General features: G+C 38.8%; 1 protein-coding gene across 6 annotated transcripts; it reads right to left on the reverse strand.

Moving 5' to 3' along the window:
* Positions 1 to 789: 789 nt before the first annotated feature.
* LOC122060865 (hydroxyproline O-arabinosyltransferase NOD3-like) lies at positions 790 to 24654 on the reverse strand. Of its 6 annotated transcripts, XM_042623959.1 has the most exons (10): positions 24386 to 24652; positions 24160 to 24190; positions 23375 to 24005; positions 22842 to 22909; positions 22539 to 22740; positions 22111 to 22208; positions 21924 to 21993; positions 21717 to 21788; positions 21475 to 21588; positions 790 to 1150 (listed from the first exon to the last, which is right to left on the reverse strand). In XM_042623959.1, exons 3-10 carry the CDS (start codon positions 23789 to 23791, stop codon positions 1079 to 1081), a joined length of 1113 nt encoding a protein of 370 aa, XP_042479893.1. In that variant the 5' UTR covers positions 23792 to 24005; positions 24160 to 24190; positions 24386 to 24652; the 3' UTR covers positions 790 to 1078. The 6 variants fall into 6 exon arrangements, with proteins under 6 accessions (XP_042479893.1, XP_042479895.1, XP_042479894.1 ...); XM_042623961.1 differs by lacking the exon at positions 24160 to 24190 and having other exon boundaries at positions 24433 to 24652; XM_042623960.1 differs by having other exon boundaries at positions 23375 to 24190; positions 24433 to 24652.
* Positions 24655 to 24962: the final 308 nt, after the last annotated feature.

Raw genomic sequence — 24962 nt, forward strand, 5'->3', positions numbered from 1 at the left:
AAAAAAGGTTCACCTCTCAACAATGCAATAAATTGTGGTCCAGAATCCACATTCCCTATCATTCTACGCAAAAAAGTTTGATATATCAAAAACAAAAAATTTACAGGAAAAAAAGGTTAATTCATGGGCTACTGCTTTCTTCTCTTTTGGAGTCTCGGGTCACTGCATCTTCTCATTGACATGTTTCACCTCATCTACATTTAAATAAAAGGTTTACATGTAGTAATTTAATCCTATAATTATGGAATTTGGACTTGCCTAGGCTTCACTGTGAGAGGTCTCAATAGAAAGATGATTGCTTCAAATAATATTTTTTCCTCTTAACTGGACTAGTAAAACTTAACACTAGGAATCTGGTTTTGATGGAAATGTGTGCTTCAAGGTTAGGTTAGGGTCCAGTAAGATTGGATTCTGGAATCTGGACTATGTCTAATATCAGACAACTGGTTTGGTTTTTATGGTCAGTCCCATCAAATTGAAATTCAACATGTTTAGGGGCTTCATTCCATCCAGAACAAAAGATATTCACCTGCTGTAAACCTCTTCCCTTCATTAAAACCCTGGATTGTGAACTAGCATTTTGTTGGAAATCAGCTTCCACCAATTTACCCATAGTATATATAGTCATAACAATCCATTGATACTAGGTCAGGGATCCAATTATCACCATTAGGATTGATCTGCTCAGAGGGGGGGGGGGGAGAAACTACTAGTTTCTTGCCCAGAATGTTAATCCAAATATACAAATCAAGAGCTAGCCATGCAAATATCAACAGAAAAAGAAAAAAATACTATCGCAACCACTGGAGCAACCAATGATTCAAGCTTTCCAAGACTCATTAATTATCTTACAAAACTGAACAAAAGGTAAGTAACAATGCATTGACAAGAATGTAGTAATCAATAAATGTTGTATGGGCTTATCGAGTGTTGATATGGATTGTTTTCTTTCCATACCTTAATTTCTTTTCTCATTTTCAAATATTTACCTTGTCCTTTGTATACAAAGTTCTCCCTATGGTGATACATTGTAAGAAGAAAGTTCCAAAAATTAGGGTAATCATGTTCATCTTCCAGCTCAGCCAGTACTAGTCTGTTCCCAATCAGGAATATTTGCGGTAGCCTCATTCACCATTTTTACGAGTGTGACCTACAGACATAATCAACAAGAAAATCAACAAATAAACTGATAAACTAATTTTAGCACTCCACTCCCATAAATTGTCTACAACCTTTAAACAAGAAAATCAACAAATAAACACACCCATAAATTAGGCTTGTTATAGTAAACCCCAAAAAAATAAAAGGCCCACACCTATAATACAACTACCCAAAGGTCAGTTTCAGTCCATTGGACTACCACCAACACCTTGTAAGCCTCCCAGGCTTGCACATAAACTTCATATGGTATTAATCTCTGTTGTAAAAAACAAATCCTTGAGTTTTGTAGAAGAATAGAAGTAAGCCAAATAACAACACTTGCAGGGATGCTAGTGGCTTCTTATCATTAAATCAAACAAAATTCAAAATATGAAGCTTCAATGTTGTATTGTCTTGAAACTTGTGAAGAATAACAAATTCAACAGAGGGGATGTTCACAAGATGAGAGGTTGCCTCCTTGTCATCCAAGGCACATTTTGCTGCACCTGAACAATTGAGGTTGTATCCTCGTAAGAAACATTTCTTCTTCTTTTTCCTTCACTTATTGTTCTTCCTTCAATAGGCTTAGGCATTTCATTGTGAACAGAAAGCTCTTCTGTGAGGACTACTGCTTCTTTTAAATTTTAAGATCCTTCATCGACCAGCCCTTGAAGAACTAATGTCTATCGTATGTGAGAAGGAATTAGGGTGCACATTTTTTTTGTCTCGATCAACTACACTCTTTTGCGCTTCCAACTATTGTCGATTAACTTTAACAATGCATCTCTCTATGGCCTTAAGCAGTCACCTCACTCCTGGTTCAATCGGTTCTAGAAGGCAACACAGAATTTTGGCTATAGGAAAATTCATGCTGATCACATCCTGTTTGTCAAACACAAGGGTGATAAAGTTATTGCACTTATCGTCTATGTTGACGATATCGTAATCAGACGCAATGATGACATGAAATCTCCTCGTTAAAAGCTGAGTTGGCTTCAGAGCTTGAAACCAAGATCTAGGACCGTTCAGATACTTCCTAGGGTTTCAAGTAGCCCAATACAATAAGGGAATCTTCATTTCCCAAAGAAAGTATGCCCTAGACATCATCAGTGAGACAGGTATGCTTGAATGTAAGCCTTCAGATTCTCCTATAGAGGTCAACCACCAACTCACTGCATAGGGGAAGATTCAGTGGATAAGGAGAGATATCAGAACCTTGTAGGAAGACTGATATACCTTTCACATACTCGGCTAGATATTGCCTATATTGTAGGGATTGTTAGTCGGTTCCTCCATAACCCAGAGACAGTACATCTTGAGGCCGTCTATAGGATTCTGTGATATTTGAAATCAGCACCAGGAAAAGGTATTCTATTTTCCAGCAATAACAATCTGAAAACTGGGTCCTTTACTGATGCTGATTGGGCTGGTTTTATTGATGATCACTGTTCCACTTCCCGGTATTGCAAATTCCTTGGAGGCAATCTGGTTATATGGTGACGCAAGAAGCAACAATAGTATTTTGATCCAATTTAGAAGCAGTATCACGAAATGGCATAGGGTATATGTGAGCTTATTTGGATGAAAACACTATTGGATGATTTGGGGGTGACATCTGGAGGGCCTATGAGGCTATACAGCAACAATAAGGCAGCAATTAGTATAGCTCATAATCCGGTTCAACATGGCAAGACCAAGCACATTGAGATTGATACACTTCATCAAAGAGAAGATTGAACAAGGCTCAATCTGTATTCCATTCGTCACTTCCGAGAACCAACTACCTGATGTCTTCACAAAGGGGTTGACTTTTGAGTCATTTCATCCTATCATATTCAAATTGGGCATGAGGAACATCTATGCACCACCTTGAGGGGGAGTTTTTAAGGATTATAATTGTTAATGTGTGCCCAGATTCAATGTATCACATGTGTTAATTGTGTTTCCAGGTTCAATGAATCACATGAATGATAAAATAAGAGCAACCCAGTGCACGAGGCTCCCGCTACTGTAGGGTCAGGGAGGGGCAAGTGTACGCAGCCTTACCCCCTGCTTCACAAAAGAGGTTGTTTCAAAGCATTGAACCTGTGACCAACATGTTACAATAGTGCAACTTAACCGTTGTGACAAAGGCTCACCCACTAATGAATCACATGTATGATGTATCACAAAATATGTGTTAGGATTAGGATGAATCATCCTCATCTAAGATACCTTATTCATATTATTTAACATCTATAAATAAAACGGGCTTCTATGAATCATCCACAAGCCAAATCATTCTCCTAATCTTCACTTCTCAACAGAAGCTGATAATAGAATTTGTTTATGCCCATGAAATGTGTGAATCAGTGAATTAGATGAGGTACATAGGTTAGTGAGAGACTCACCAAGCCCATGGGTGAGAAAGGCCTTTGTCATATCCCTATCTTTCTTCTTCCTCTTCTTCCTTCCATCTGCTCACTTTCATTTCTATTTTACTTTGCAACTGAGTGTTATTGTGAGGTATCAATGCTACTGTGAGTCTGTGAGTGTGTTTTAATACTGTTGAACATTCATTAATTACCTGTGGTTAACTAAAAAGTGGATTCTGGAAGGCACTATACAACCCTGCGGCACTTTCTGTTGTAGGGTTTTCTTATCACTTATCAGCAACTTCAATGGAGGTTTCTTTTACATCCAACCAGTAACCTGAATCCAGCTTTTGGTATGTTACTCCCCCAGTCCTCAGTTTCCTTCGATCGTAATTTCTTGTTCATCCAATGGCAACATCTTTAGGTACTGAGTTTCTATTTCTGAACTCTTAATCTCTAATTTTGAACTTTTCCTATTTCTGAACTCTTAATCTCTAATTTTGAACTTTTGCTATTTCTGAACTCTTAGTTTCGATGTGGCTGAAACTTTTGAAGTGTTAGTCTTCTCTAAGACCCCTAAATTTGACTGGACTGCTATCCCCATTAGAGTTGGTTAGTTGCTATTTTGGTGTAGTGTGTAGTTGAGAATCAAAGAATAGGGAATGATTCAACTTGTCAGTCATGACAGAGGTCTTCCTTATTTATAAGAAGATAACAATCAACCAAATAAGGAAAGTAGGGTAACACTGACTAAGCATCCCTATCTACAAGACATACTACGGTAAATAATAAGACTTAACTAAGGTAAAAATAAAAATAACTACGGTCATCTCAACACTCCCCCTCAAGTTGGTGCAATATATCGTACATGCCCATCTTGGAGACAAGAGGATGAAATGCCTTACAATGAACAGCCTTGGTAAACACATCAGCTAACTGATTTGCAGTACTAACAAAGGGAATACAGACAGTCCCTTGGTCAAGCTTCTTTTGATGAAGTGTATATCAATCTCAATACATTTGGTCCTATCATGCTGAACAAGGTTATAGGCGATTCTGATGGCTGCCTTGTTATCACAAGATAGACGCATAAGACCTTCAACATTAACTCGGAGATTACTCAATAGGCTCTTAAGCCAAACCAGCTCACAAATCCCTTAGGCCATTGCGTGATATTCGGCTTCAACATTAGACCAAGGGATCACTTCACCAAGTAACAATGTTCCATCCAAGGAAAGTACAATAATCGGAGGTAGAAGTCTGATCATCAATAGATCCAACCCAGTCAGCATCAATAAAGGCCTCAATCTTCAAGTTCCCCTGATTAAAATATAGAATACCCTTCTAGGAGTGGATTCAAGTACCATAGGATCCGATACACAACATCCAGGTGAGGTGTCCTGGGATTTTGAAGAAAATAGCTAACAATACCCACAACATAAGAAATATCAGGCCTGGTGTGGGACAGGTAGATCAGGCGGCCAACAAGTCTCTGGTATCGCTCTTTATCAACAGAGTCCCTCACTGCAGTGCTCAGCTAATGATTAACCTCCATAGGGCATCTGCAGGCTTGCACCCAAGCATACCTTTCTCACTAAGAAGATCCAAAACATACTTCATTTGGGAAATGAAGATACCTCTGTTAAATCTAGCCACTTCAATCCCAAAGAAATACCTAAAGAGGTCCTAGGTCCTTAGTCTCGAATTCTGCTACTAGTAAGGCGTTAAGGTTGGAGATCTCCTCATCATTGTTACCAGTAATCATAATATTGTCAACATAGACGATCCAAGCAATGACCTGGTTACGTTTTGCCTTTGTGAACAGAGCGTGATCTGCATGACTCTATCTGTATCCAAAGCTTATCATGGCTTTCATGAACCAGCCAAACCATACCCTAGGAGACTGCTTAAGGCCTTACAATGACTTCTTCAACCTGTAGACACACCAAGCACTAGAAGGAGTGATAGAGCCAAGAGGAACATCCATATAATTTTCCTCTTAAAGATATCCATTCAGGAACACATTCTAGACATTCAATTGTTGAAGATTTCATCCTAGATTTGCAGCAACAGATAGCAATGCCTGATATAGTTCATCTTTACGTTTCCTGGTAATCAATCCCATAGGTTTGGGTGATCTCTTAGCCACTAAGCGTGCCTTATATCACTAAACTATCCCATTAGCCTTCTGCTTGATTGTAGACACCCACTTACACCCAGATAATTTATTTCCCTAAGGAGGAAGAATAAATTCCTAAGTACCATTTTTATGTAATGCCAGCATTTCCTCAACCATTGTAACCTTTCACTTCGGATCATTTATGGCTTCCTTCCAGCCCTGTGGAATAGACACAAAAGATAATGAAGAAACAAGGATCATTTATGGCTTCCTTCCAACCTTGTAGAATAGACACAGAAGATAATAAAGAAACAAAGGCCCTATAGGAGAGAGATAAAGATGCATAAGAAACAAAATGGGAAATGGGATGCTTGGTACAGGAATGAACTCCCTTTCTAATAGCAATAGGAAGATCGTCCATTATAGGAGCAAAAGGTATAATATCAAGTATGGGAGGCTTTAAAGAAGTAACAGGTATAATATCAAATATGAGAGAAGTATTACCTAATACTGGCGAATCCGATGGAGGTGCTTCAGAAGGGTATGGCTGGATACCAGTGGTGTCTTGCTCTTTAGATACCCGAGTGTAAGTGATCACATCTGTGTCTTGCTCTTTAGATACCCGAGTGTAAGTGATCACATCTCTTACATGTTGATTTGGTGGCTCCCCATGAGCAGGAGGCATACCCTGAATAAGAGACATATCAATAACAAAAGGATGCACTTCCTCAAATCTCTCTCCCTGAAGAGGTGGCGTGAAATACACCTCAGACTCATGAAAAGTGACATCTGTGGTGACATACAAGCGGTGATTAGGAAGGTGATAACACTTATACCCCTTTTGAGAGGCCGAGTAACCAAGGAAGACACACTTTAGAGCCTGAGGATCAAGCTTGGACCTTGCAGGAGAGGAATTATGGGAAAAACAGACACATCCAAATACCCGAGGAGGAAGACTAAAAACAAATGTAGAATCAAGGAGAAAACAAATAGGGGGCTTAAAGTTAAGTGCACTAGAGGGCACTTGGTTAATAAAGTGGGCAGCTATAAGAACGGCATCACCCCAGAGAAATTTAGGAACACCAGTAGCAAACATTAAATCCTGAGCAACATCAAGGAGATGATGATTTTTGCGCTCTGGAATCCCATTTTTTTCAGGTGTCCTAACATAAGATATCTGGAAGAGATCAAGGTATTTCTGAAACTCCGCCTCTATATACTCAGTGCCACTGTCACTACGAAGAACTTGTACAGTGGCATAAACTGGGTACGAATCATGGCATGGAAAGATTTGAAACAAGAGAAGGATCAGACTTATTTTGCAACAGAAATACCCATATCAGACAAGTACAATTATCAATAAAAGTAATAAACCAAAGAAAGCCATTCATATCAATTCGTAGGAGGACCCCACAGATCTGAATGAATAATGTTGTTCCAAACCACAATGTTTAACTAAAGTAGGAAAAATGCAACGTAAATTATAAAAAGAAGGATGTCCTAAACGACGGTGCCACTGGTGGAGTTGAAACAGAGAGTATGCGCTGCCACAAGAGGAGGCACAATTGGTGGAGAATCCAAGTAGTAGAGCCCATTACGGACTCTTGACCATATTCAATCTTTGCACCCGTCACCAGATCCTGAAAGGGTAATGGGTGGAAAAAAAGTGAACAGAACAATTCAACTCCTTAGTTAAACGATAGATGGAAACTAGGTTAGCATATAATTTTGTAACATGTAAATCAGATGGAAGAGAAATAGTAAAGGTACAGGAAATGGAACCTTTACCAGATATGGGGGGACAAGGAACCGTCATCCATATGTACGTTACCGAAACAAGGAATATAAGTATGGAAGACCTTAGAGCTAATTGTCATGTGATCAGTAGCACCCGAATCACGTAAGCATAAGGGAGAATGAGAGGAAGAAACAAGGAAACTACCTATTTGAGCAAGGTTGGACACAGGAGAAGGAGCAAGAGAAGTTCCTAAATATGTCATTAGTTGCTTGAGGGCAGCCATTTGATCCGGAGAGAACGGTGCAATAGTAAAGGCACTGTCAACAGACTCGAATAGATGAACCTGAGGGCCTTGTTTTCCAGTTTTGCTATTACACCCACCCTTTATACGACCGTGGAACTTCCAGTATGTTTCCCTCGTATGGCGAGGGCGACTAGAATAATCACACTGAATAGTTTCCCAAAGAGGGGCAGAACCCTTAGACAGTGTTTCAACAGTTGAAGTAGTCAATATAATATAGTGATGATGATCCTCAGATAGAACCAAGTTATATGCCTAGAGAAGAGTCGGAAAAGTCTTGCAACTCAAGATCTGTACCCTGATCTGATCATATTCAGGATTAAGACTTGTCAAAAAGTCATACACCCATTCTGTTTCACGCTCGTTCTGAAGTGAGTAGCATCAGTAGGACAGGCCATAAGGATTGGGCATAGAAATCCAATTGTTGCCATAGGCTACATAAGGTGGAATAATAAGCTGAGAGAGACAACCCTTTCTGAGTGGTGGAACGAATAGTAGGACGAATCTAATAGATTTGAGCATAGTTCCCCCCGAGAATAGGTTTGCCTCTCTGCATCCTAGAGATCCTTAGTAAAGTTGAATAAAATAAAGCTCAGGCTGGTAGCAGGCTCCATAGAGTTGATCAGAAAGGACATAAAAATGGCATCATTGGCTAACCAGGTGTTAGTGCCGGCAGGATCAATCGGTTGAGGAGTCTCTCCAGTGAGAAAACCGGAGAAGTTCCCACGAATAGTAAGAAGGCAGGCACAAGACCACGTGATGTAGTTCTAACCATTAAGTTTGATGGGTCCCGAATGAAGAGTGGACTGCTTGCTTGAACGAAGACCATCACAAGGCCTAGAGGAGGCAACAACATTCTTGACATCATTACTTATTGTAGTCATAGCATAGAGGAACATGTGGGAAAGATGCACAGTAGCAACATAAGTGACGATGATACTAGCAGAGAGGCACAGCAACCAGAATGGACACAGCAAAGAGGAACCAGCAGGGTTGCGCAAGCAGGTGCAAGAGGCGTTGGCAGTAGGCGCAAGCAGGAGCAGCCACAGCCGCAAGCGCAGGTACAGGCATGCACAGGTGGTAAAAGGTTTAGGCAGCAGAGGGCAAAGGCAGCAAATGGAGTAGGAGTAAGTGCAGGCAGGCAGAAGCAGTTGTAGGAAGTGGTAGGCAATGGCAGGAGTAGGCGCAAGTACAGATAGGCAACGGTAGGGCGCAGGTGCAGGCAGCAGCAAGGAGAGAGAGGGGAGGCATGGGCAGGCATAGGCAGCGACATCGCAACGACTACAGAAGTAGGCGCAGTGGGTTAGGGTTAGGTTTGCATGGAACGGGGTAGGTCTACCAGGCTAGACTAGGAGGCGAGGGCCCCCAAGGACAGAGAAGAAACCAAAAAAAAGAAGAAAAAAGATTTTAGGGTTTTTGGCTCTGATACCAAGTCAAGAATCAGAGATTAGGGAATGATTCGACTTATAAGTAATGATAAAAGTCTTTCTTATTTATAAGAAGATTACAATAAACCAAATAAGGCAAGTAAGGTAACATTGACTAAGCATCCTTATCTACTAGACTCATTATGTAAATAATAAGACTCAACCAAGGTAAAAATAAAAATAACTATGGTCATCTCAACATGTGTTTTTCTGAATTTAAAGCACATTCTGTTCTTCCGACTATAGGGATTTATCCTGCTGTTTTGTTTCCTGTTGCTGAGTATTAGTTACAATACCCTTGCCTCAGGCCAGTGTTTAATCCAAGTCCTGAAAGATCTTTGTCATTAGCTTGCTGTTAGGTCTGTTACTTCTTGTTGCTCGAAGTAAGTATCGAGCCTATTATTTGTCAGTACTTGTAATCCTAGTGTAGGTTAAATTTTTCATGACCTAGTCCCACATTACAAAAACTCTGATCTTGAAAACATAAGTATCCATTTCCAATTATAATTGTAGTTCTTGTTTGTAGAATCTTTTCTCGAACCCTAAACTATATTTGTTACCATTGTAACAGAGCCAAGAGAACTTTGTGTTCTTACATCTTTCCTCTTTCTCTCATCTTTTATCCCTCTTCTATCTACTTTCATCTTCCTTATCCCATCTCTCCCTCTCCCATGCATCTTTTTTTCTTTTTTTAAATGGATCCGTGTAGTCGACCCCATTAAGTTGGGATAAGGTTGAGTTTTTTGTTGTTGTTGTAGAGCCTAGAATCTATTCTAGTACCCTGAATTGCATCAATTTGTATCAGAGCCTAACCAGGTATAATTGTACTTCTTGTTTCTAGAATAGATACCCATTTTTCAAGACCAAAGTTTGCTTAACCAATGGAATAGTTGTTTTTTATTCATAGAAGAAGGCCAAAGTGAAAATTTCATTTCACATTCCATGTTGGAGATGTTGTCTAAGATAAATGAGATCATCATTGAATATGAAAATAATGTCTACTTCGAATTTTCATTTTCTCAATACTTTGTGTCTATCATGAGATGTTTGATTCCTCTAAATGCATCATTAAAGTTGGTCGATATTGGTTGAAAGCACAAAAGAATGGTTGATCACAATAGAGATTTGTGCATCCAAAAGGCTTCTCACATACGACAGACGTAAGTTCTTCAAGGACTGATTGATGAAGAATCCTCAAAGCAAAAAAGAAACTATGCCTATAGAAGAGCATGTTGTCCACAATGAAAGTCCCAAGTCAATTGAAGAAAAATAGAAACTAGTGGCAGAAGAATGAGAAGGAAGGGAAAAAAAATAAAGTCTAGTATACTAATCTCATATGCCATGCTCAACAGCTCCAAACTCTTTAAAAATCTCATATTTTTTTACTCAAATCATCTCAAATGATGGGAGGTGTATTACATACATAAATACCTTCTAAAATTCCTAAATTAACTCATAAAGAACTCTTAATCACTCTCACACACTCAATAAAGTAAATAAACTCAAAACATAACTCTTACAACAACAACAACTACATAGCCTTATCCCAACAAAATGGGGTCGGCTAGATGGATCTTTGCTCTCCAATCAACTCTATTCGAAGTCATACATAATAAAAGGTCTATGCTATGTATGTCTTTCCTCACCACTTCTCCTATGGTTATTTTAGTCTTGCCCTTGGCTCTTTTAGATCATTTAATTTGAATCAAATCACTCTTCCGAACTAGAGCATCCCAAGGTCTCCATTGGACATGTTTGTGCCACCTCAAACAACTCTCTCGTAGCTTTATCATGAATCAGAGGTACTCCCAACTCAGCTATAATATGGTCATTCCTTATTTTATCTTTCCTAGTTTTCCACACATTCATCTTAACATCCTTATCTCCACTACACTTAGTTTATCTGTATGAAGCTTCTTAACTGCCTAATATTCTACACCAAAAATCATAGTCAGTCATATGACAATCTTATAAAACTTTTCTTTAAGCTTTAAAGGAATACACCGATCACATAACACTCAACACGCACCTCTCCATTCCATCCATCCTTCCTATTTTAACCCTTTGAGAAACATCATCTTCTATATTCTCTTTATTTACAATTGAGCCAAGATATCTAAAACAATCACTTTGAGGAACCTCCCTCATCAATTTTCACCACTTCATTAACCGTCCTAGTGTGGCTAAGGTTACACATCATATAATCTATCTTTGATCTACTTATCTTAAGACCTTTTGATTCCAAGGTTGATCTCCATAACTCCAACTTCTGCTTTTGTCTCATCCATCGAAACAATATCATCAGCAAAAAACATACACAAAAGAACCTCATCATGTATTCCACTAGTTAAATCATCCATGATAAGAGCAAATAAATAAGGACTTAAGGTTGATTCTTGATGTAACCCATTTGTAATTGGGAATTCACTGCCTTAACCCCTCCACCGTTCTTATGCTAGTCACCACGCCATCATACTTATCTTTAATTATGTCCAAATATTTACATTACACCCTTCTCAACTTCTCTTCTCTAATATAAGCCAAATTAACTCTCTATGGACTCTATCGTAAGCTTTTTCTAGGTAAAAAAAGATCATATGGAGATCCTTTTTGCCCTTTTTATATCTTTTTATGAGTTTGTAAGTAAGAAAATACCTTCCATCATGGATCTTCCTGGCATAAAACCAAATTGGTGCTCAGAAATAGTAGTTCCCTTTCTTAGGTGGGTTTCAATAACCCTCTCCTATAACTCATCGTATGACTCATTTATTTTTATGCCTCTAAAGTTATTGCAACTCTGAATATCCCCTTTATTCATATAAATCATGACTACAATGCTCCTGCTCCATTCATCTGGCATTTTTTTTGAGCTTATAATGTTGTTAAACAACCTAGTTAACCAAGATAAACCACAAAATCTTAAGCTCTTCCACTCTTCTACTAGGACCGGTGCTATAACTACTTCCATCTTTCTTAAAATTCTTTTACTTCAAAGACCCTAATTTGCGTACATATCTACGCAATATGGTGTCAAGATGAGTCATGCGACCTTCTGGGGCCTTATTACTCGAAAAGTCTTCATTAAGTCGGCTGTAGAAATAATCGTTCCATATATCCTTAACGCCCTCATTTGTTATATGCACTCTATGATCATCACCTTTTATACATCTAATATAGTCTAAATCTCTACGCTTCCTTCTCTCATTTTAGTTACTTATAGATAGCTTTTTCCCCTTCCTTTCTGTTCAGATTATTGTAAAGATCTTCATTTATCTTCGCCCTTGCTTTCCCCACAATCTTAGCTTCATTTTTTAAAAATGTATACCTTTTTAGATCCTCTACCTCTTTAGTCCTTTGCCATATCTTAAAACTAACTTTTCTTAGTCTTAATGGTTGCTTGGACCTCACCATTCCACAACCAAGTCTAAGGGCATGACATATACCTTCAGATTCCTTTAAAACTTTTTTAGCAATCTTCTTAATACAAGTCCTCACATCCTTCCACATCGAATTAGTGTCTCCCTCAAAGTCCCACTTTCCTTGTTTGGCCACTTTATTAGTAAATAGGCTCTTTTTTATCTAGCAATTCTGTATAATGAGGCACTAGGACCACCTATCTATGTTGTGTGGTCCCGGGTATAACCTTACAGTTCTTACAAAACAATTTGTCGGACCTTCTTACAACAACTCAGCCTTATCCCAACTGCATAGGGTCGGCTACGCGGATCCTTGCCCTCCAATCAGCTCTATTCGAGGTCACACTTGCGACAAGACCTAAACTATGCATGTCTTTCTTCACTACTCCTATAACCAATAAGCCTGACCCTTCTCTTTTAGTTCCTTTAATCTGAGTCAGATCATTCCTCCTTATTGATGCATCTCAAGGCTTTTGACATGGCCATGCCACCACAAGCGACTTTCATAAAGATTATTGTGAATCATTCCCATAGTTATCAAGGTGTAAGGTGACCCAAGGTGATGGAGAATGAAAAAAAAAATTGAGGCGCCACCTAGGCAACCAAGGCACAACTCCAAGCTGAGCTTCCTAGATGCTAGATGGCACCAAGGAGACATCTTGACAACCTTGTTCATTCCTTACTTTATCCTTCCTAGTTTTTCTGCACATCCTCATCTTTGCTACACATAGCTTATCTACATAACGCTTCTTAACTGCCCAACATTTCACCTCATACATCATAGTCGGTCGTACAACTATCCTATAGAATTTTGGTTTAAGGTTTAAAGGAAAATGTCAGTCACACAACACTATGAACGCACCTCTCCACTTCATCCATCCTATTTTAATTTTTTGTGAAACATCATCCTCTATATATCACCTTCTTTATTTATAGTTGACCCTAGAGATGTAAAAATATTCATTTTGCGGTATCTCCCTCTCTCCTCAATTCTCACCATATCGTTATCCGTCTTAGTGTAACACTGAAGTTACACATCATATACTCCATCTTCATTCTTCTTATCTTAAAACCTATTGATTCCAATGTCGATCTACATAACTCCAACTTCGCGTTAATCCCTATTTTTGTATCATCACCAAAACAATATCATTAACAAAGAGCATACACCATGTAACCTCAGCTTGAATGCTTTTGGTTAAATCATCTATGATAAGTGCAAACAAAAAAGGGCTTAAAGCAAACCATTGATGTAGACCAACTGTAATTGGGAATTCAATTCCTTGACCTCCCACGATTCTCACACTAGTCACCACGCTCTTATACATATCTCTAATATATCCAAATATTTACTCGATAACCCTCTTCTCTAGTAATTTCCAAATCAACTCTCTAAGGGCTCCATCATAGGCTTTTTCTAGGTTAATAAAGACCATATGGATATCCTTCTTTCAAGCTCTAATTTTCCTCATAAGCCTCTCGAGTAAGTAAATAGATCCTGTCATGGAACTACTTGGCATAAGACGAAATTAGTTTTCCATGATAGCAATTTCTCTTCTTAAGTGGGCTTCAATAACCTTCTTCCACAATTTCACAGTATGACTCATTAGTTTTATGCCTCTATAGTTATTGTAGCTCTGAATATCACCTCTATTTTTGTAGATCGGACCTAAAATGCTTCTCCTCCAATCATCTGGTATTTTTATTGTGCTCATAAGTCATAATCTTGTTAACAAGGCCTCGTATCTTGCCTAATTTCATCTGTATTAAAGCTTCCTTAACTTTAACCACTCTAACCTTTCGTATACATCTATGGTGTGTGGTGTCTTAATGAGTCTTCTAGTCTTCCGAGCCACTCTTACTCTAAATGCCTACATTTAGTAAGCCGTAAAAACACTTTTCTCATCTCTTCATAATGCCTTCATTCCTTACTAGAACTCTACCATCATCATTTTTAATACATCTCACATGGTCGAAATCTCTACTCTTTCTTTCTCTCATTTTAGCTATCTATTTTTCCCCATAGTGGGCGAGCCTATAGCTCAACGGTTAATTTGCAGTATTGCAACATGTTGGACACAGCTTCGAAACTTGGAAACAACCTCTCCTATGAAGCAAGGGGTAAGGCTGCGTATATTTCCCCTTCTAGACCTTGCAATAGCGGGAGCCTCATGCACTAGGTTGCTCTTTATGGATAGCTTCTTCCCCTTCCTTTGTGTTCAAATCATTATAAAGGTCTTTATGTTTCTTCTTCCTTGCTATCTCCATATTTCTTAGCTTCATTTTTGGCAGCATTATACCTATTTAGCCCTTTAACATGTCTTAAAACTAGCATTGTTAGTCTTAATGTCTGCCTGAACCTCCTCATCCCACCACCAAGTCTCCCTAGGGACCTAATGAATACCTTTCGCTTATCCTAGAACTTCTTTAACAACCTTCTTTAATACAGGCCGTCATCTCGTTCCACATAGTATTGGTGTCTCCCTCAAAGTCCCACTTCCTTGTATGATGCCCACTTTTTTAGGTAAATAAACTCCTCTTTTTTCAAAATATATATATATATATATCACACTAGATAAATCATAAGCTACCACAAAGTCTAAAACTGAGCTCCCCTCCTCATTCCTTTCTCCACATCCATAGCCTCCATGTCATCTTCATAGCCTTTACGATATCTCCCAATATGTCCATTCAGATCACCCTAATAATTAATAATCTTTTCTCCTGGGATAAAACCTTGCACTAGTCCATTCATATGTTCCCAAAATTGTAATTACCTACTTCCATCCAATCCTAAGCTATTAAATATTCTAATTTAACTCAAAAAATTAATTTAACTACTAATCCCGTATACTAACTTCACCATCACTTTATGGGCTTATAAATTAGGTCTGTTACAAAGAAAAATAAAAAAATAAAAGGCCCAACCTATGATATTAGCTACCCAAAAGTCCATTTTAGTCCATTAGACTGCCACTAGTACTTTATGGGCCTCCAAGCTTGGGCATGGGCCTCTATACAGGATTAATCTCTAATGCAATTGCATCAGTTAGCTAAACAAATTATCCATCAGATCTATCAGTGTGTTTTGGAGAATTTTTCTTTTCCTCTTTTTTTTTTTCCAAGTTCTTGGGGAACAAGTAGGTGATTTGGATATTCAACAGGAGACTTCAACTAGAATAAGGAGTCCTCAATAAGTAAAACTGTCTGCCCCAGAATTATCCATGGTGTGAAATGGTTCGTTGCTCACCATGAGGCCTTTAGTCAACATTCCATTAAGAAACTGGATCCTAAAACAACACAACAGGATGGTGTTAAATACAACTTCAAGGTCACGTTTTCAGTTGACAACATAACCGCTGTGATGTGGATCCAGATTCCAAGGACTGAATCGGATCGCTTATGAGCCCCCAATTAACAAAAAATTCGATTTAAAACAAACCAGTGGCAGTAATGTAAATTATGGCACAACTTAGAACCCCTTTTAGGATGAAATAGATGAATGGGACAGATGATAGAACTATGTCTTCTTCCTTGGGACATAACAGAGGAGGCGATGGGGAGTAACTTCAGTTCGATCGAGCTCAGCCGACAGGTCTTAGTTTGGCTTGAAATTTCAGGCGAAGCTTCTCAATAGGAGGCTCTATCGATCCCACAAGATAACCCCTTGAATCTACAGACTGGGAGGCTGCAGGAAGAACCAGAAACTGAGGATGGCGATAACACCTAGAGCAGGCCTGAAACTAGGCTTCGATCTTAGGACTGAAGAGGGCTTTGGAGCTGGAGATTTAGGAATTATGTCGCCCAAGGGGAAGGAACCTACCACCCTAGTCTCAGTCCCACCAAGTCAAGCACCAAGGAGTTCGATCCACTAATCTGAGGTTGTATCTATTGCCCAGAATAGGGGATCGACTAGCAATAGAGAGGATGAACAGTAGGAGAAGAAAACAGAGGGAAAAGAAAGAAAGTCAAGGTAGGGGAAGAAGAAAACAGTTCAGAATAGAGAGAGAGAGAGAGAGAGAGAGAGAGAGAGAGAGAGAGAGAGAGAGAGAGAAACCACCCATGGCAGCCATCGTTTCCATCCAAAACCTAAATTCTCAAATTCATTCAAAAAACTGTCTATTACTAGTGTATTACATATCTTATAAAAGAAAACCAAAGCAATAAAACTGGAAGTTCACTCAAATGGAAACTAAACTAATTTCTAACTGAAAAAAAAAAAGAAAGTAAATCAAAACAGTTTTTTAAACCAAAAAGATTCCTTCCATCGCCCAACTGCATCAGCTCACCCGATCTTAAAAGAACTCGACGAAGCCGAGTTAGGCTGTGCTTCCAAGATACCCTTGTAAGTTACTCGCTGATGAGGTGGTACGTATCTCGAAGCAAAAGATGGGAACATAACACCAAGAGGAGGGAGAGTAGGCTGACGTCAGGAATCGGTTGACGACGTGGCATGTCTAATAATACGTGTGGCCTCATTAAGTACATACGACCTCTTTGCTTCCCATTGATGGTGTTCCGTGCACCATCATAGAGAATGCCTGCATATCGTTGCTATGGTCGCCCTAGGAGAATGTCGCAATGTGCTAATGGCGTGACAAAACAGGTGATATGGTACTGTAATGGCCCAAACTATAAGTGTACTCGAACAACTGCAATGGCCTTTTCTCTAGTTGTGGATCCAAAATCTTGCACGTGAATCTTCTTGAAAAGCAGCTTCTATAGAAGGTTGTGGGCTTGAACAAATTCAGCAGATATGAAGTTTGCTTCTACCCTGGTATCAACAACTGTTTGAATATCAGTAGGTTCAGAACCGTGCAGAAGAGTACCCTTCTGTCTGAAGAGAGGAGCCTTGTCAATTAGTCTATTTGAAAAGGATAAAAGACTAACTGAATGAGCTTCTACATCCTCATCACCATAGTCGAACATATCATCTTCCTCGAGGGGATAAGGATATAAAGCAGACTCATCTTCAATCTTCTCTGTCGGTTGCTTCTCTACTGCATTCATAGAAAGAGCGCTATTGGGACACTTGTTGGAGTAGTGACCCCTCTCGCCACAACTATGGCATTTGATGTTCTTCACCCCATCACTATCCTCAACGAACTCTGACCTTTTTCTTCAACTCTACGAGCTTCAGGCTTCTTTTCCTCTATACATGGTGGAGGTCTATAAACTGAAGAAGTCTTGAACATACCCTTCCAATAAATGGACTTCTCTTCAGCTGTCTTGGCATAAGCCGCTGCCACATCAACAGACCTGAAATCAGTGTTAGCCAACTCAAGTCGAATCTCAGTACTTAGCCCACTGATAGGTCGCATCACCAGTTGCTGGTCTGTTTCCTGAAGTCGACACCCTGAAGACAGTTTATGGAATTCAAGGGTGTAGGAATCCACATCTTTGTTTCCTTGTTGCAAGTTAAGTAATTTATGGAACATTACTTTTTCATAATTAAGAGGAAAAAAATTTTCAGTCAAGATCTGCTTCAGAATCTCCCAATTGGTAACGAGTCCAAGTCTTCTGACAAACCTTGCATGCAGTACATCATCCCACCATGAACATGCATACCCGATAAACTTGGTGAGGATGAGTTCATACTTCTTCACGTCTGGAAGAGATTTATATACAAAAATCCTCACCACTTTAGTAAGTCAGTCTAGGAATTCTTCAGGTCCCTTTTCACCATTGGACTCTGGAATCTCAACTTTGATGCAATAATCTTTGTCAGAAAATTGTCAGGTAATATCCTGGGGGACAACTGGATCAAGTTGCTGCCTCTGAGGTGTATCTTCGATCCGTAAAGTGTTGAGCTGAGGAGGTAATGTAGAGGATCCTTCTTCAACTCGCTTATCGGACCTCTTCATAAAGGCAGTCATCTTTTCCATGAATTTTTCAAACTTGGCTTCAGTCCTCTTAAGCCTAGCATTAGTATTCTGTTGGTTATCAGCTAACTCACAATACAATTTGTGCAACTCAGCATTGGTGATGTGACTTGTCATGGTTAGAAAATTACAGAAAAACTTGCTCTGATACCACTTGATGAGGATCTGGATTCCAAAGACTGAATCGGATTGCTTATGAGCCCACAATTAACAAAAAATTCGATTTAAAACAAACCAGTGGCAGTAATGTAAATTATGGCACAACTTAGAACCCCCTTTTAGGATGAAATAGCTGAATGGGACAGATGATAGAACTAGGTCTTCTTCCTTGGGACATAACAGAGGAGGCGATGGGGAGTAACTTTAGTTCGATGGAGCTCAGCCGACAAGTCTCAGTTTGGCCTGAAATTTTAGGCGAAGCTTCTCAATAGGAGGCTCTATCGATCCCACAACATAACCCCTTGAATCTACAGACTGGGAGGCTGCAGGAAGAACCAGAAACTGAGGATGGCGATAACACCTAGAGCAGGCCTGAAACTAAGCTTCGATCTCAGGACTAAAGAGGGCTTTGGAGCTGGAGCTTTAGGAATTATGTCGCCCAAGGGGAAGGAACTTACCACCCCAGTCTCAGTCCCACCAAGTCAAGCACCAAGGAGTTCGATCCACTAATCTGAGGTTGTATCTATTGCCCAGAATAGGGGATCGACTAGCAATAGAGAGGATGAACAGTAGGAGAAGAAAACAGAGGGAAAAGAAAGAAAGTCAAGGAAGGGGAAGAAGAAAATAGTTCAGAAAAGAGAGAGAGAGAGAGAGAGAGAGAGAGAGAGAAACCACCCATGGCAGCCATCGTTTCCAACTAAAACCTAAATTCTCAAATTCATTCAAAAAATTGTCTGTTACTAGTGTATTACATATCTTATAAAAGAAAACCAAAGCAATAAAATTGGAAGTTCACTCAAATGGAAACTAAACTAATTTCTAACTGAAAAAAAAAAAGGAAAGTAAATCAAAACAGATTTCTAAACCAAAAAGATTCCTTCCATCGCCCAACTGCATCACGCTGTGAAGAGGAAATCAACATTATTAGCCTCCAAGGCGTCGGGTTCTGACAAAAGAATTTCCATATATATATATATATATATATGCTTTTAAGGAATTACAGTCCTAGTAAACGCAAGAGACACATTTGATGCCATTGAAGACCCATCAAAAGCACATGGAGAATACAACAAAAAGACCAAGATTTATACTGGGTAAAGACATTAGGGGATGACAAAGCCATTAGATGGAAAGAGCTAACATAATGACACATGAAGTACATTAGGTTGACATATTGTAACAGTAAATAACATCAACATAAAATGTTTACCATCCCATTTCATCCAAAAGCACTGACCAGTCATGGACAAACATATGAATATTATTATATAAACTAGAGGAAATTACACTCCCCTCCCCTACACTATGCCCTAATAGCACTTTCCCCCCACGTACTTTCATAAATACCAATCCTCTCCCTTATACTTTAAAGATTTTATCACTCGTCCCATTAATAACTGATGGTGTTAAAATGACATGTAAAAAGTCAATATTACCCTTTCAAATCCTCTCCCACTGGTATTTCAGAGAGATCTTGACTCATACAGACCTACTCACTAATTGAGAGCAATGCATCGACGTCCTCAACGGCAATTAACGCTCGGCATCTATACGAAGGATCTCTGGTTCTGAAACCAGTGCCAAAACCCTCACGGGCCTTGGGCCGAAAATTGAAGATCCTCCGTGGTTATGCAGTTTTTTCCTGTCGATTTCTCCAGAACTCAACATATTGAAAAGAACTTGGCAACCAAGTCGCCATCCAATTTTGACCAAGTGATCCAAGATGCAGAGTTGTTAGCACAGTTGGATGTAAGATTAAGATCTCTGCTCTGAATCTCACAATCTCTCTCACAATCTCCATCTCTCTCAAAACCCATCTCAAACCAAACTCCCAACTCTGTATCACTGTATGGCATGTAAAGATGATGAGCGACCCTTCTTTCAAAGAAACCTTTTGTTGTTGCTCTCCCATAACTTGATATCAAAATCCCTCACTTTGAACCAAAAATTCCTCAATCTTCTACTTTCACCTTGTAACAGTAGTAGAAACAATGAACATCAATATTTTCCAACCCTAAATATGGCCGGTTTAAACCCTAACACAATAAAGAGATTAAAGGAGGGAATTTGAGAGAAATAGGAGGGAATCACGCTCTAACACTAGGAAATTCATAAGAAACTGAGATTGCAAAAGACAAATTTAGAACAGAAGAAATAAAACCAGGTTGTGGCACACAAAGCAAGAAGATGAATAACTATTATCACTGACTCTGTTTACTCTCCATTTAATTGGGGAATTTCTGAGTTCGTCCTAATTCTGCCGTTGGAGTTGCTGAGTAAACAGATTCAGTAATTCCTGCCAACTGTAGCATTTTGACCAAACTAAGTAGGATGAAGGCAGGCAATAATCTTTAGGGTTCCGGTAAATGTGGCTGGAAAACGAACAAGAAGTCAACAGAAGTAAAACTCTGATGCCACTGGCCCACTGCTATCTCAGCTAAATTTGGCATAGAAGAACCCCAAAAGATCTGGATAGGATGATCGCAAGATGCTAAAGAAGAAGATAGTAGAGAGTATAAGATTATTGGAACTCGGATTAGTGTCTTCTCTGCTTGGATTTTAAGGCAAAGGAAGAGAAGGGTTTTAGACTATCCACACAAAGATGATGACCCCTTTTACGGCTCTGAAGGTCAGTTTTGGTATTTTACATCATAAAAGGGTAATTTGGGAATTATATATCATATTTTAAGACTGATGTCATCACTTAACAGGGTTTTCTAACGGAAGGGGTCTGAGTGATAGAATCTTTAATGTACAGGGGAGGGGAGTGGTATTTTTCAAAATACGTGGGGGGAAAGTGCTATTAGGGCATAGTACAAGGGAGGGGAGTGTAATTTCCTCTATAAACTATAAACTACGGCTTTCATAAAGTAGTATGTTTGCATGCTTTACAGTATGTAGTACTTTTTATTGAGTAAGATGACTGGAATAGGCATACCACACTCTCAGGAACTCCTGGAGGAGGCAAGGAGAGGTTCCTTGGTGGAGGACCACCAAGGTAGGATCTCTTGTCAAAGCGCCACTCCCCAATTTTCCCATATGTTAGCTCACCCTGCACAGTAACCAACTTTGGATACATGACAAAGGTACCGATGATAAATTTAAGGAAGCAGCCAAGAACTGTGAATGCATTTTGTTATTAAAGGAGTGGAAATAAAGCAAGCAAGTTGATCGGCATACCTTCATATTATAGTCGCACCCATAGGTGAAATGAATTATGAAAATTTTTCCCACTTCCAAATCCCATGGGGGCTGAAATAAACATGTCAAGGACTTAGTAACCAAAACTAAACTTACAAACTGATCTTTTACATTCAGAAAATTATAAAAGTTTTCTGAAATAGAATCAATCAAGCAAGAAAGAAATATTCGCTCAGCAGGACAAACCTGTAGCATAAAATCTTTGCGAAGAAAATGTTGGACACCATGCAATGCAGATGCAACAGCATATGCATACCTTAGTTCAGCAAGGGAAACAACCCAACCATAAAAAGAGTGTTGTTCAGACCTCAGGTGCTGGCCTCTAATAAAACCAAAGCTGGGAAAATGTAAGATATCTCTAATGGTCACTTACATTTCTAACACCCATCCAAAAGCATTATCCGTCTCTGGGTCATCTTTCATCCTCAAAGATACATTCATCCATGTAGGTGCAATTTGCTCCAGCAAGTACTGAAACAGGAAATGTTGTTGGTATTACATGTCACTTGGACAATTAATCAAGTACCAACACTCAAAAATTAAAGAAAAGGGGGACATGAACAAGAATTATTAAACTCCTATAAAGGCTAGTAAAGATAAAGATGATGAAAATGATAATGGTTTTAGTAATAGTGGAAGGCACTCTTGATCTGTATGAAGTGCAACTCTCAATCAGGCTAAACATATACACTTTTCCATGCCCTTCTAATGGTTGTAACGATTACCAGATTATGACCTGAAGTACAAACACCCAATCTGTCAGATCAATTTCCAAGCTTCCATAGCAGGAAGAAACCGTACCTTTTTGATAATCACAGGAGAATTGCCAATTGGATTAATATCTGTTATAGGGCCCTTCTCCTCAGGATAGAATTTTCTTATTACTTTCTCATGCTGAGCAGGTTTAATGTAGAAAAATGGGAACCCAGCAGGATATCCTCCATGTCCCAAGTTGGGCAAAGGATTTGCAAAGATGTGATCAGGCTCTGCCATAAGTATATATCTGCATTAGTCACAGAATGCACAGGCTTTCAGATATATAAGAGAAAGAAAGAAAGGAAAAAAGAAATATATTTCAGCACATTTGATTAGAAGAAAACTCACTCCTCCTCAATTGTTGCTTTTTCCAGCCACTGAACAATAGCCCATGGTCTATTTAAGACAATGTACCCCTGGAACATCATAAGGGAAGAATGCAAAAAATTAATAAAGAACAACAATGCGCTAGAGGAAAGAGATCTCTCTAAATAGAGTTTTATGGAAAATTCCAAGAGAAAAAGAAAAGGTTGGAAGCTTATATAGCTATATTTCTGTAATGTAAAAAAGCACATTGCTTTCTGAAATTTTTGCCAGGAGGCACTTCGTGTTCAAAATTTAGGATTACCAGTTTTTTATATAAACAGCTAAACAGCAACACATGTAATGCATGGTTGTAGGATGTAACAGAATTATAGCCTACACACCAGCAATCTCCTCATGTTTGAAAATTGAAAAATCGTTTTGTGTCCACAAATTACTCTTTCCAGTAAGGAAAATCTTAGATGAGCTTATGTAAGACCAAATGCATATGGAAAAGAAGAATAATTCTCCAACCTACAAGAGAATAATCAATGTGTAAAGTGAAAGAATATGCTCACCCTATCTAGACCTATTGGAAGAGGATCAACCACGACAGTTGGGATCTCATCCATCAAGTTATCAGAACTTCCTGAATGCAGAATCCTAGTGAATCCTCCCATATCTGACCCAGGCAAGTCCTTAACCTTCTTATACCAGTAATACATAATGCGACACTGCCACTTGCTGTATTCAGAATCAGTGGTCGTCAAGGCAACATGAAACGGCACCTTAGTACCCCCTGTCGTTGTCTTCACAACCTCAGGCTTTTGCACAATAGGATCAGAAAATGATCCACCATTCAAACCATCAGGTACCCCTTTCCCTCTGTAGGTAATTATCATTGCTAACAAATTATAAGTTGCCAAGAGAAACCCTAGTGCCACCAGCACTAGAAACAGAAGTGATGCCCAGCCTATCTTCTTCCTTCCAATCATCTTTGGTTGTTGTTTAAGGTAAACTCTAAAATTTTCAAACTCTGTTCAACTCAATTCTCCCTTCCATACCAGCTACTAAACTACACACATTGATCCCGCTAAATTCCTCCCATGCACACCTTAAACCCACAGTCGCAGCAACAGAACGACAGTATCTTTACGCAAATTTAAACAATTCAAGCAGAAATTACCTTGAAGCAATCTACTAAACCAACTGCTCCAAAACCACAGTCACATCAGAAGAGATAAATATAAAAGAGAAGAAAATCAATAATTAGAATCGAAACAGGGAACATGAAAACAAAAATGAAATTTAAACTTTGAAACTAGGAAAAGAGAATCATTGTTGTTGGCATGAGTTCACCCACAGAGAAATCAGTTCTTGATAATCTTACAGCACTGAAAATGATAAGAAAAATTTAATTTAGATGAAAAATAAACAAATAAAGAAATAGGAACTAAATAGTAAACACTTCACTAGTTAAAGAAAGCTTTAAACCATTGCCATAAAATCCGAACCCAGATCTGAAATTCTACAAACAGAAACCAAATGGCGAAATTTGTATCAAGGAAAAAAAAAAAAAGAGAACTCACATTATTGCGTGAATTGAGAGACGATTAAATGCAGTAAATGCATGTACCTCACCACTGAAGAGAGAAGCGATTGAAGTGAAGAAGTGCAATAGAAGAAATTAGATTATCAGAAAGAGAGATCCATGGTTGCCCGAAAAGCGTGTGAACTGAACGAGTGCAGAGAGCTTCAGACACAAGAAAGAGAACGCGAAACAGGGAGAGTTTTCACCTCTTGGTCTAGTCGATCATAAAAACATGCAGAGATTTGAAAAAAGTGGACAAAGGGCCTCGGCTACATTAGGATTTGAGGCTCTGGTGTCAATCGGTTGGTTTGGTTTGGTTTGGTTTGATTTTGGGTTGCATTGGTTTCGGTCTAAAAATGAAGGAGATCAAAATCAGTCTGTTAAGAAACTTTGGTTTTCAATTAGTTTTGATTTTTGTCTCATTTTATTTTCAGTTTATTTCGATTTTTAATATTGAGTTAATATCGGTTTAGATCAATTTATTATTGGTATTAAACCATAATGAAATCTTACATTCATAACTTGTAGTGACAAAATATCTGACGAAAACATTTTAAATTTATGACTTATGATTA

This window comes from Macadamia integrifolia, chromosome 14, assembly GCF_013358625.1.
Source record: "Macadamia integrifolia cultivar HAES 741 chromosome 14, SCU_Mint_v3, whole genome shotgun sequence".
Lineage (NCBI taxonomy): Eukaryota > Viridiplantae > Streptophyta > Magnoliopsida > Proteales > Proteaceae > Macadamia > Macadamia integrifolia.

Bases quoted from the DNA above. Each gene is read 5' to 3' on its own strand.
- LOC122060865 (XM_042623961.1), bottom strand. From the start codon at position 23,791: ATGATTGGAAGGAAGAAGATAGGCTGGGCATCACTTCTGTTTCTAGTG. The intron at 22,741-22,841 runs GTGAGTTTTCTT...TGACTAATGCAG, and splicing joins AAAGCAACAATTGAGGAGGA to ATATATACTTATGGCAGAGC. The intron at 1,151-21,474 runs GTATGCCTATTC...TTATGTCTGTAG, and splicing joins CAGGAGTTCCTGAGAGTGTG to GTCACACTCGTAAAAATGGT.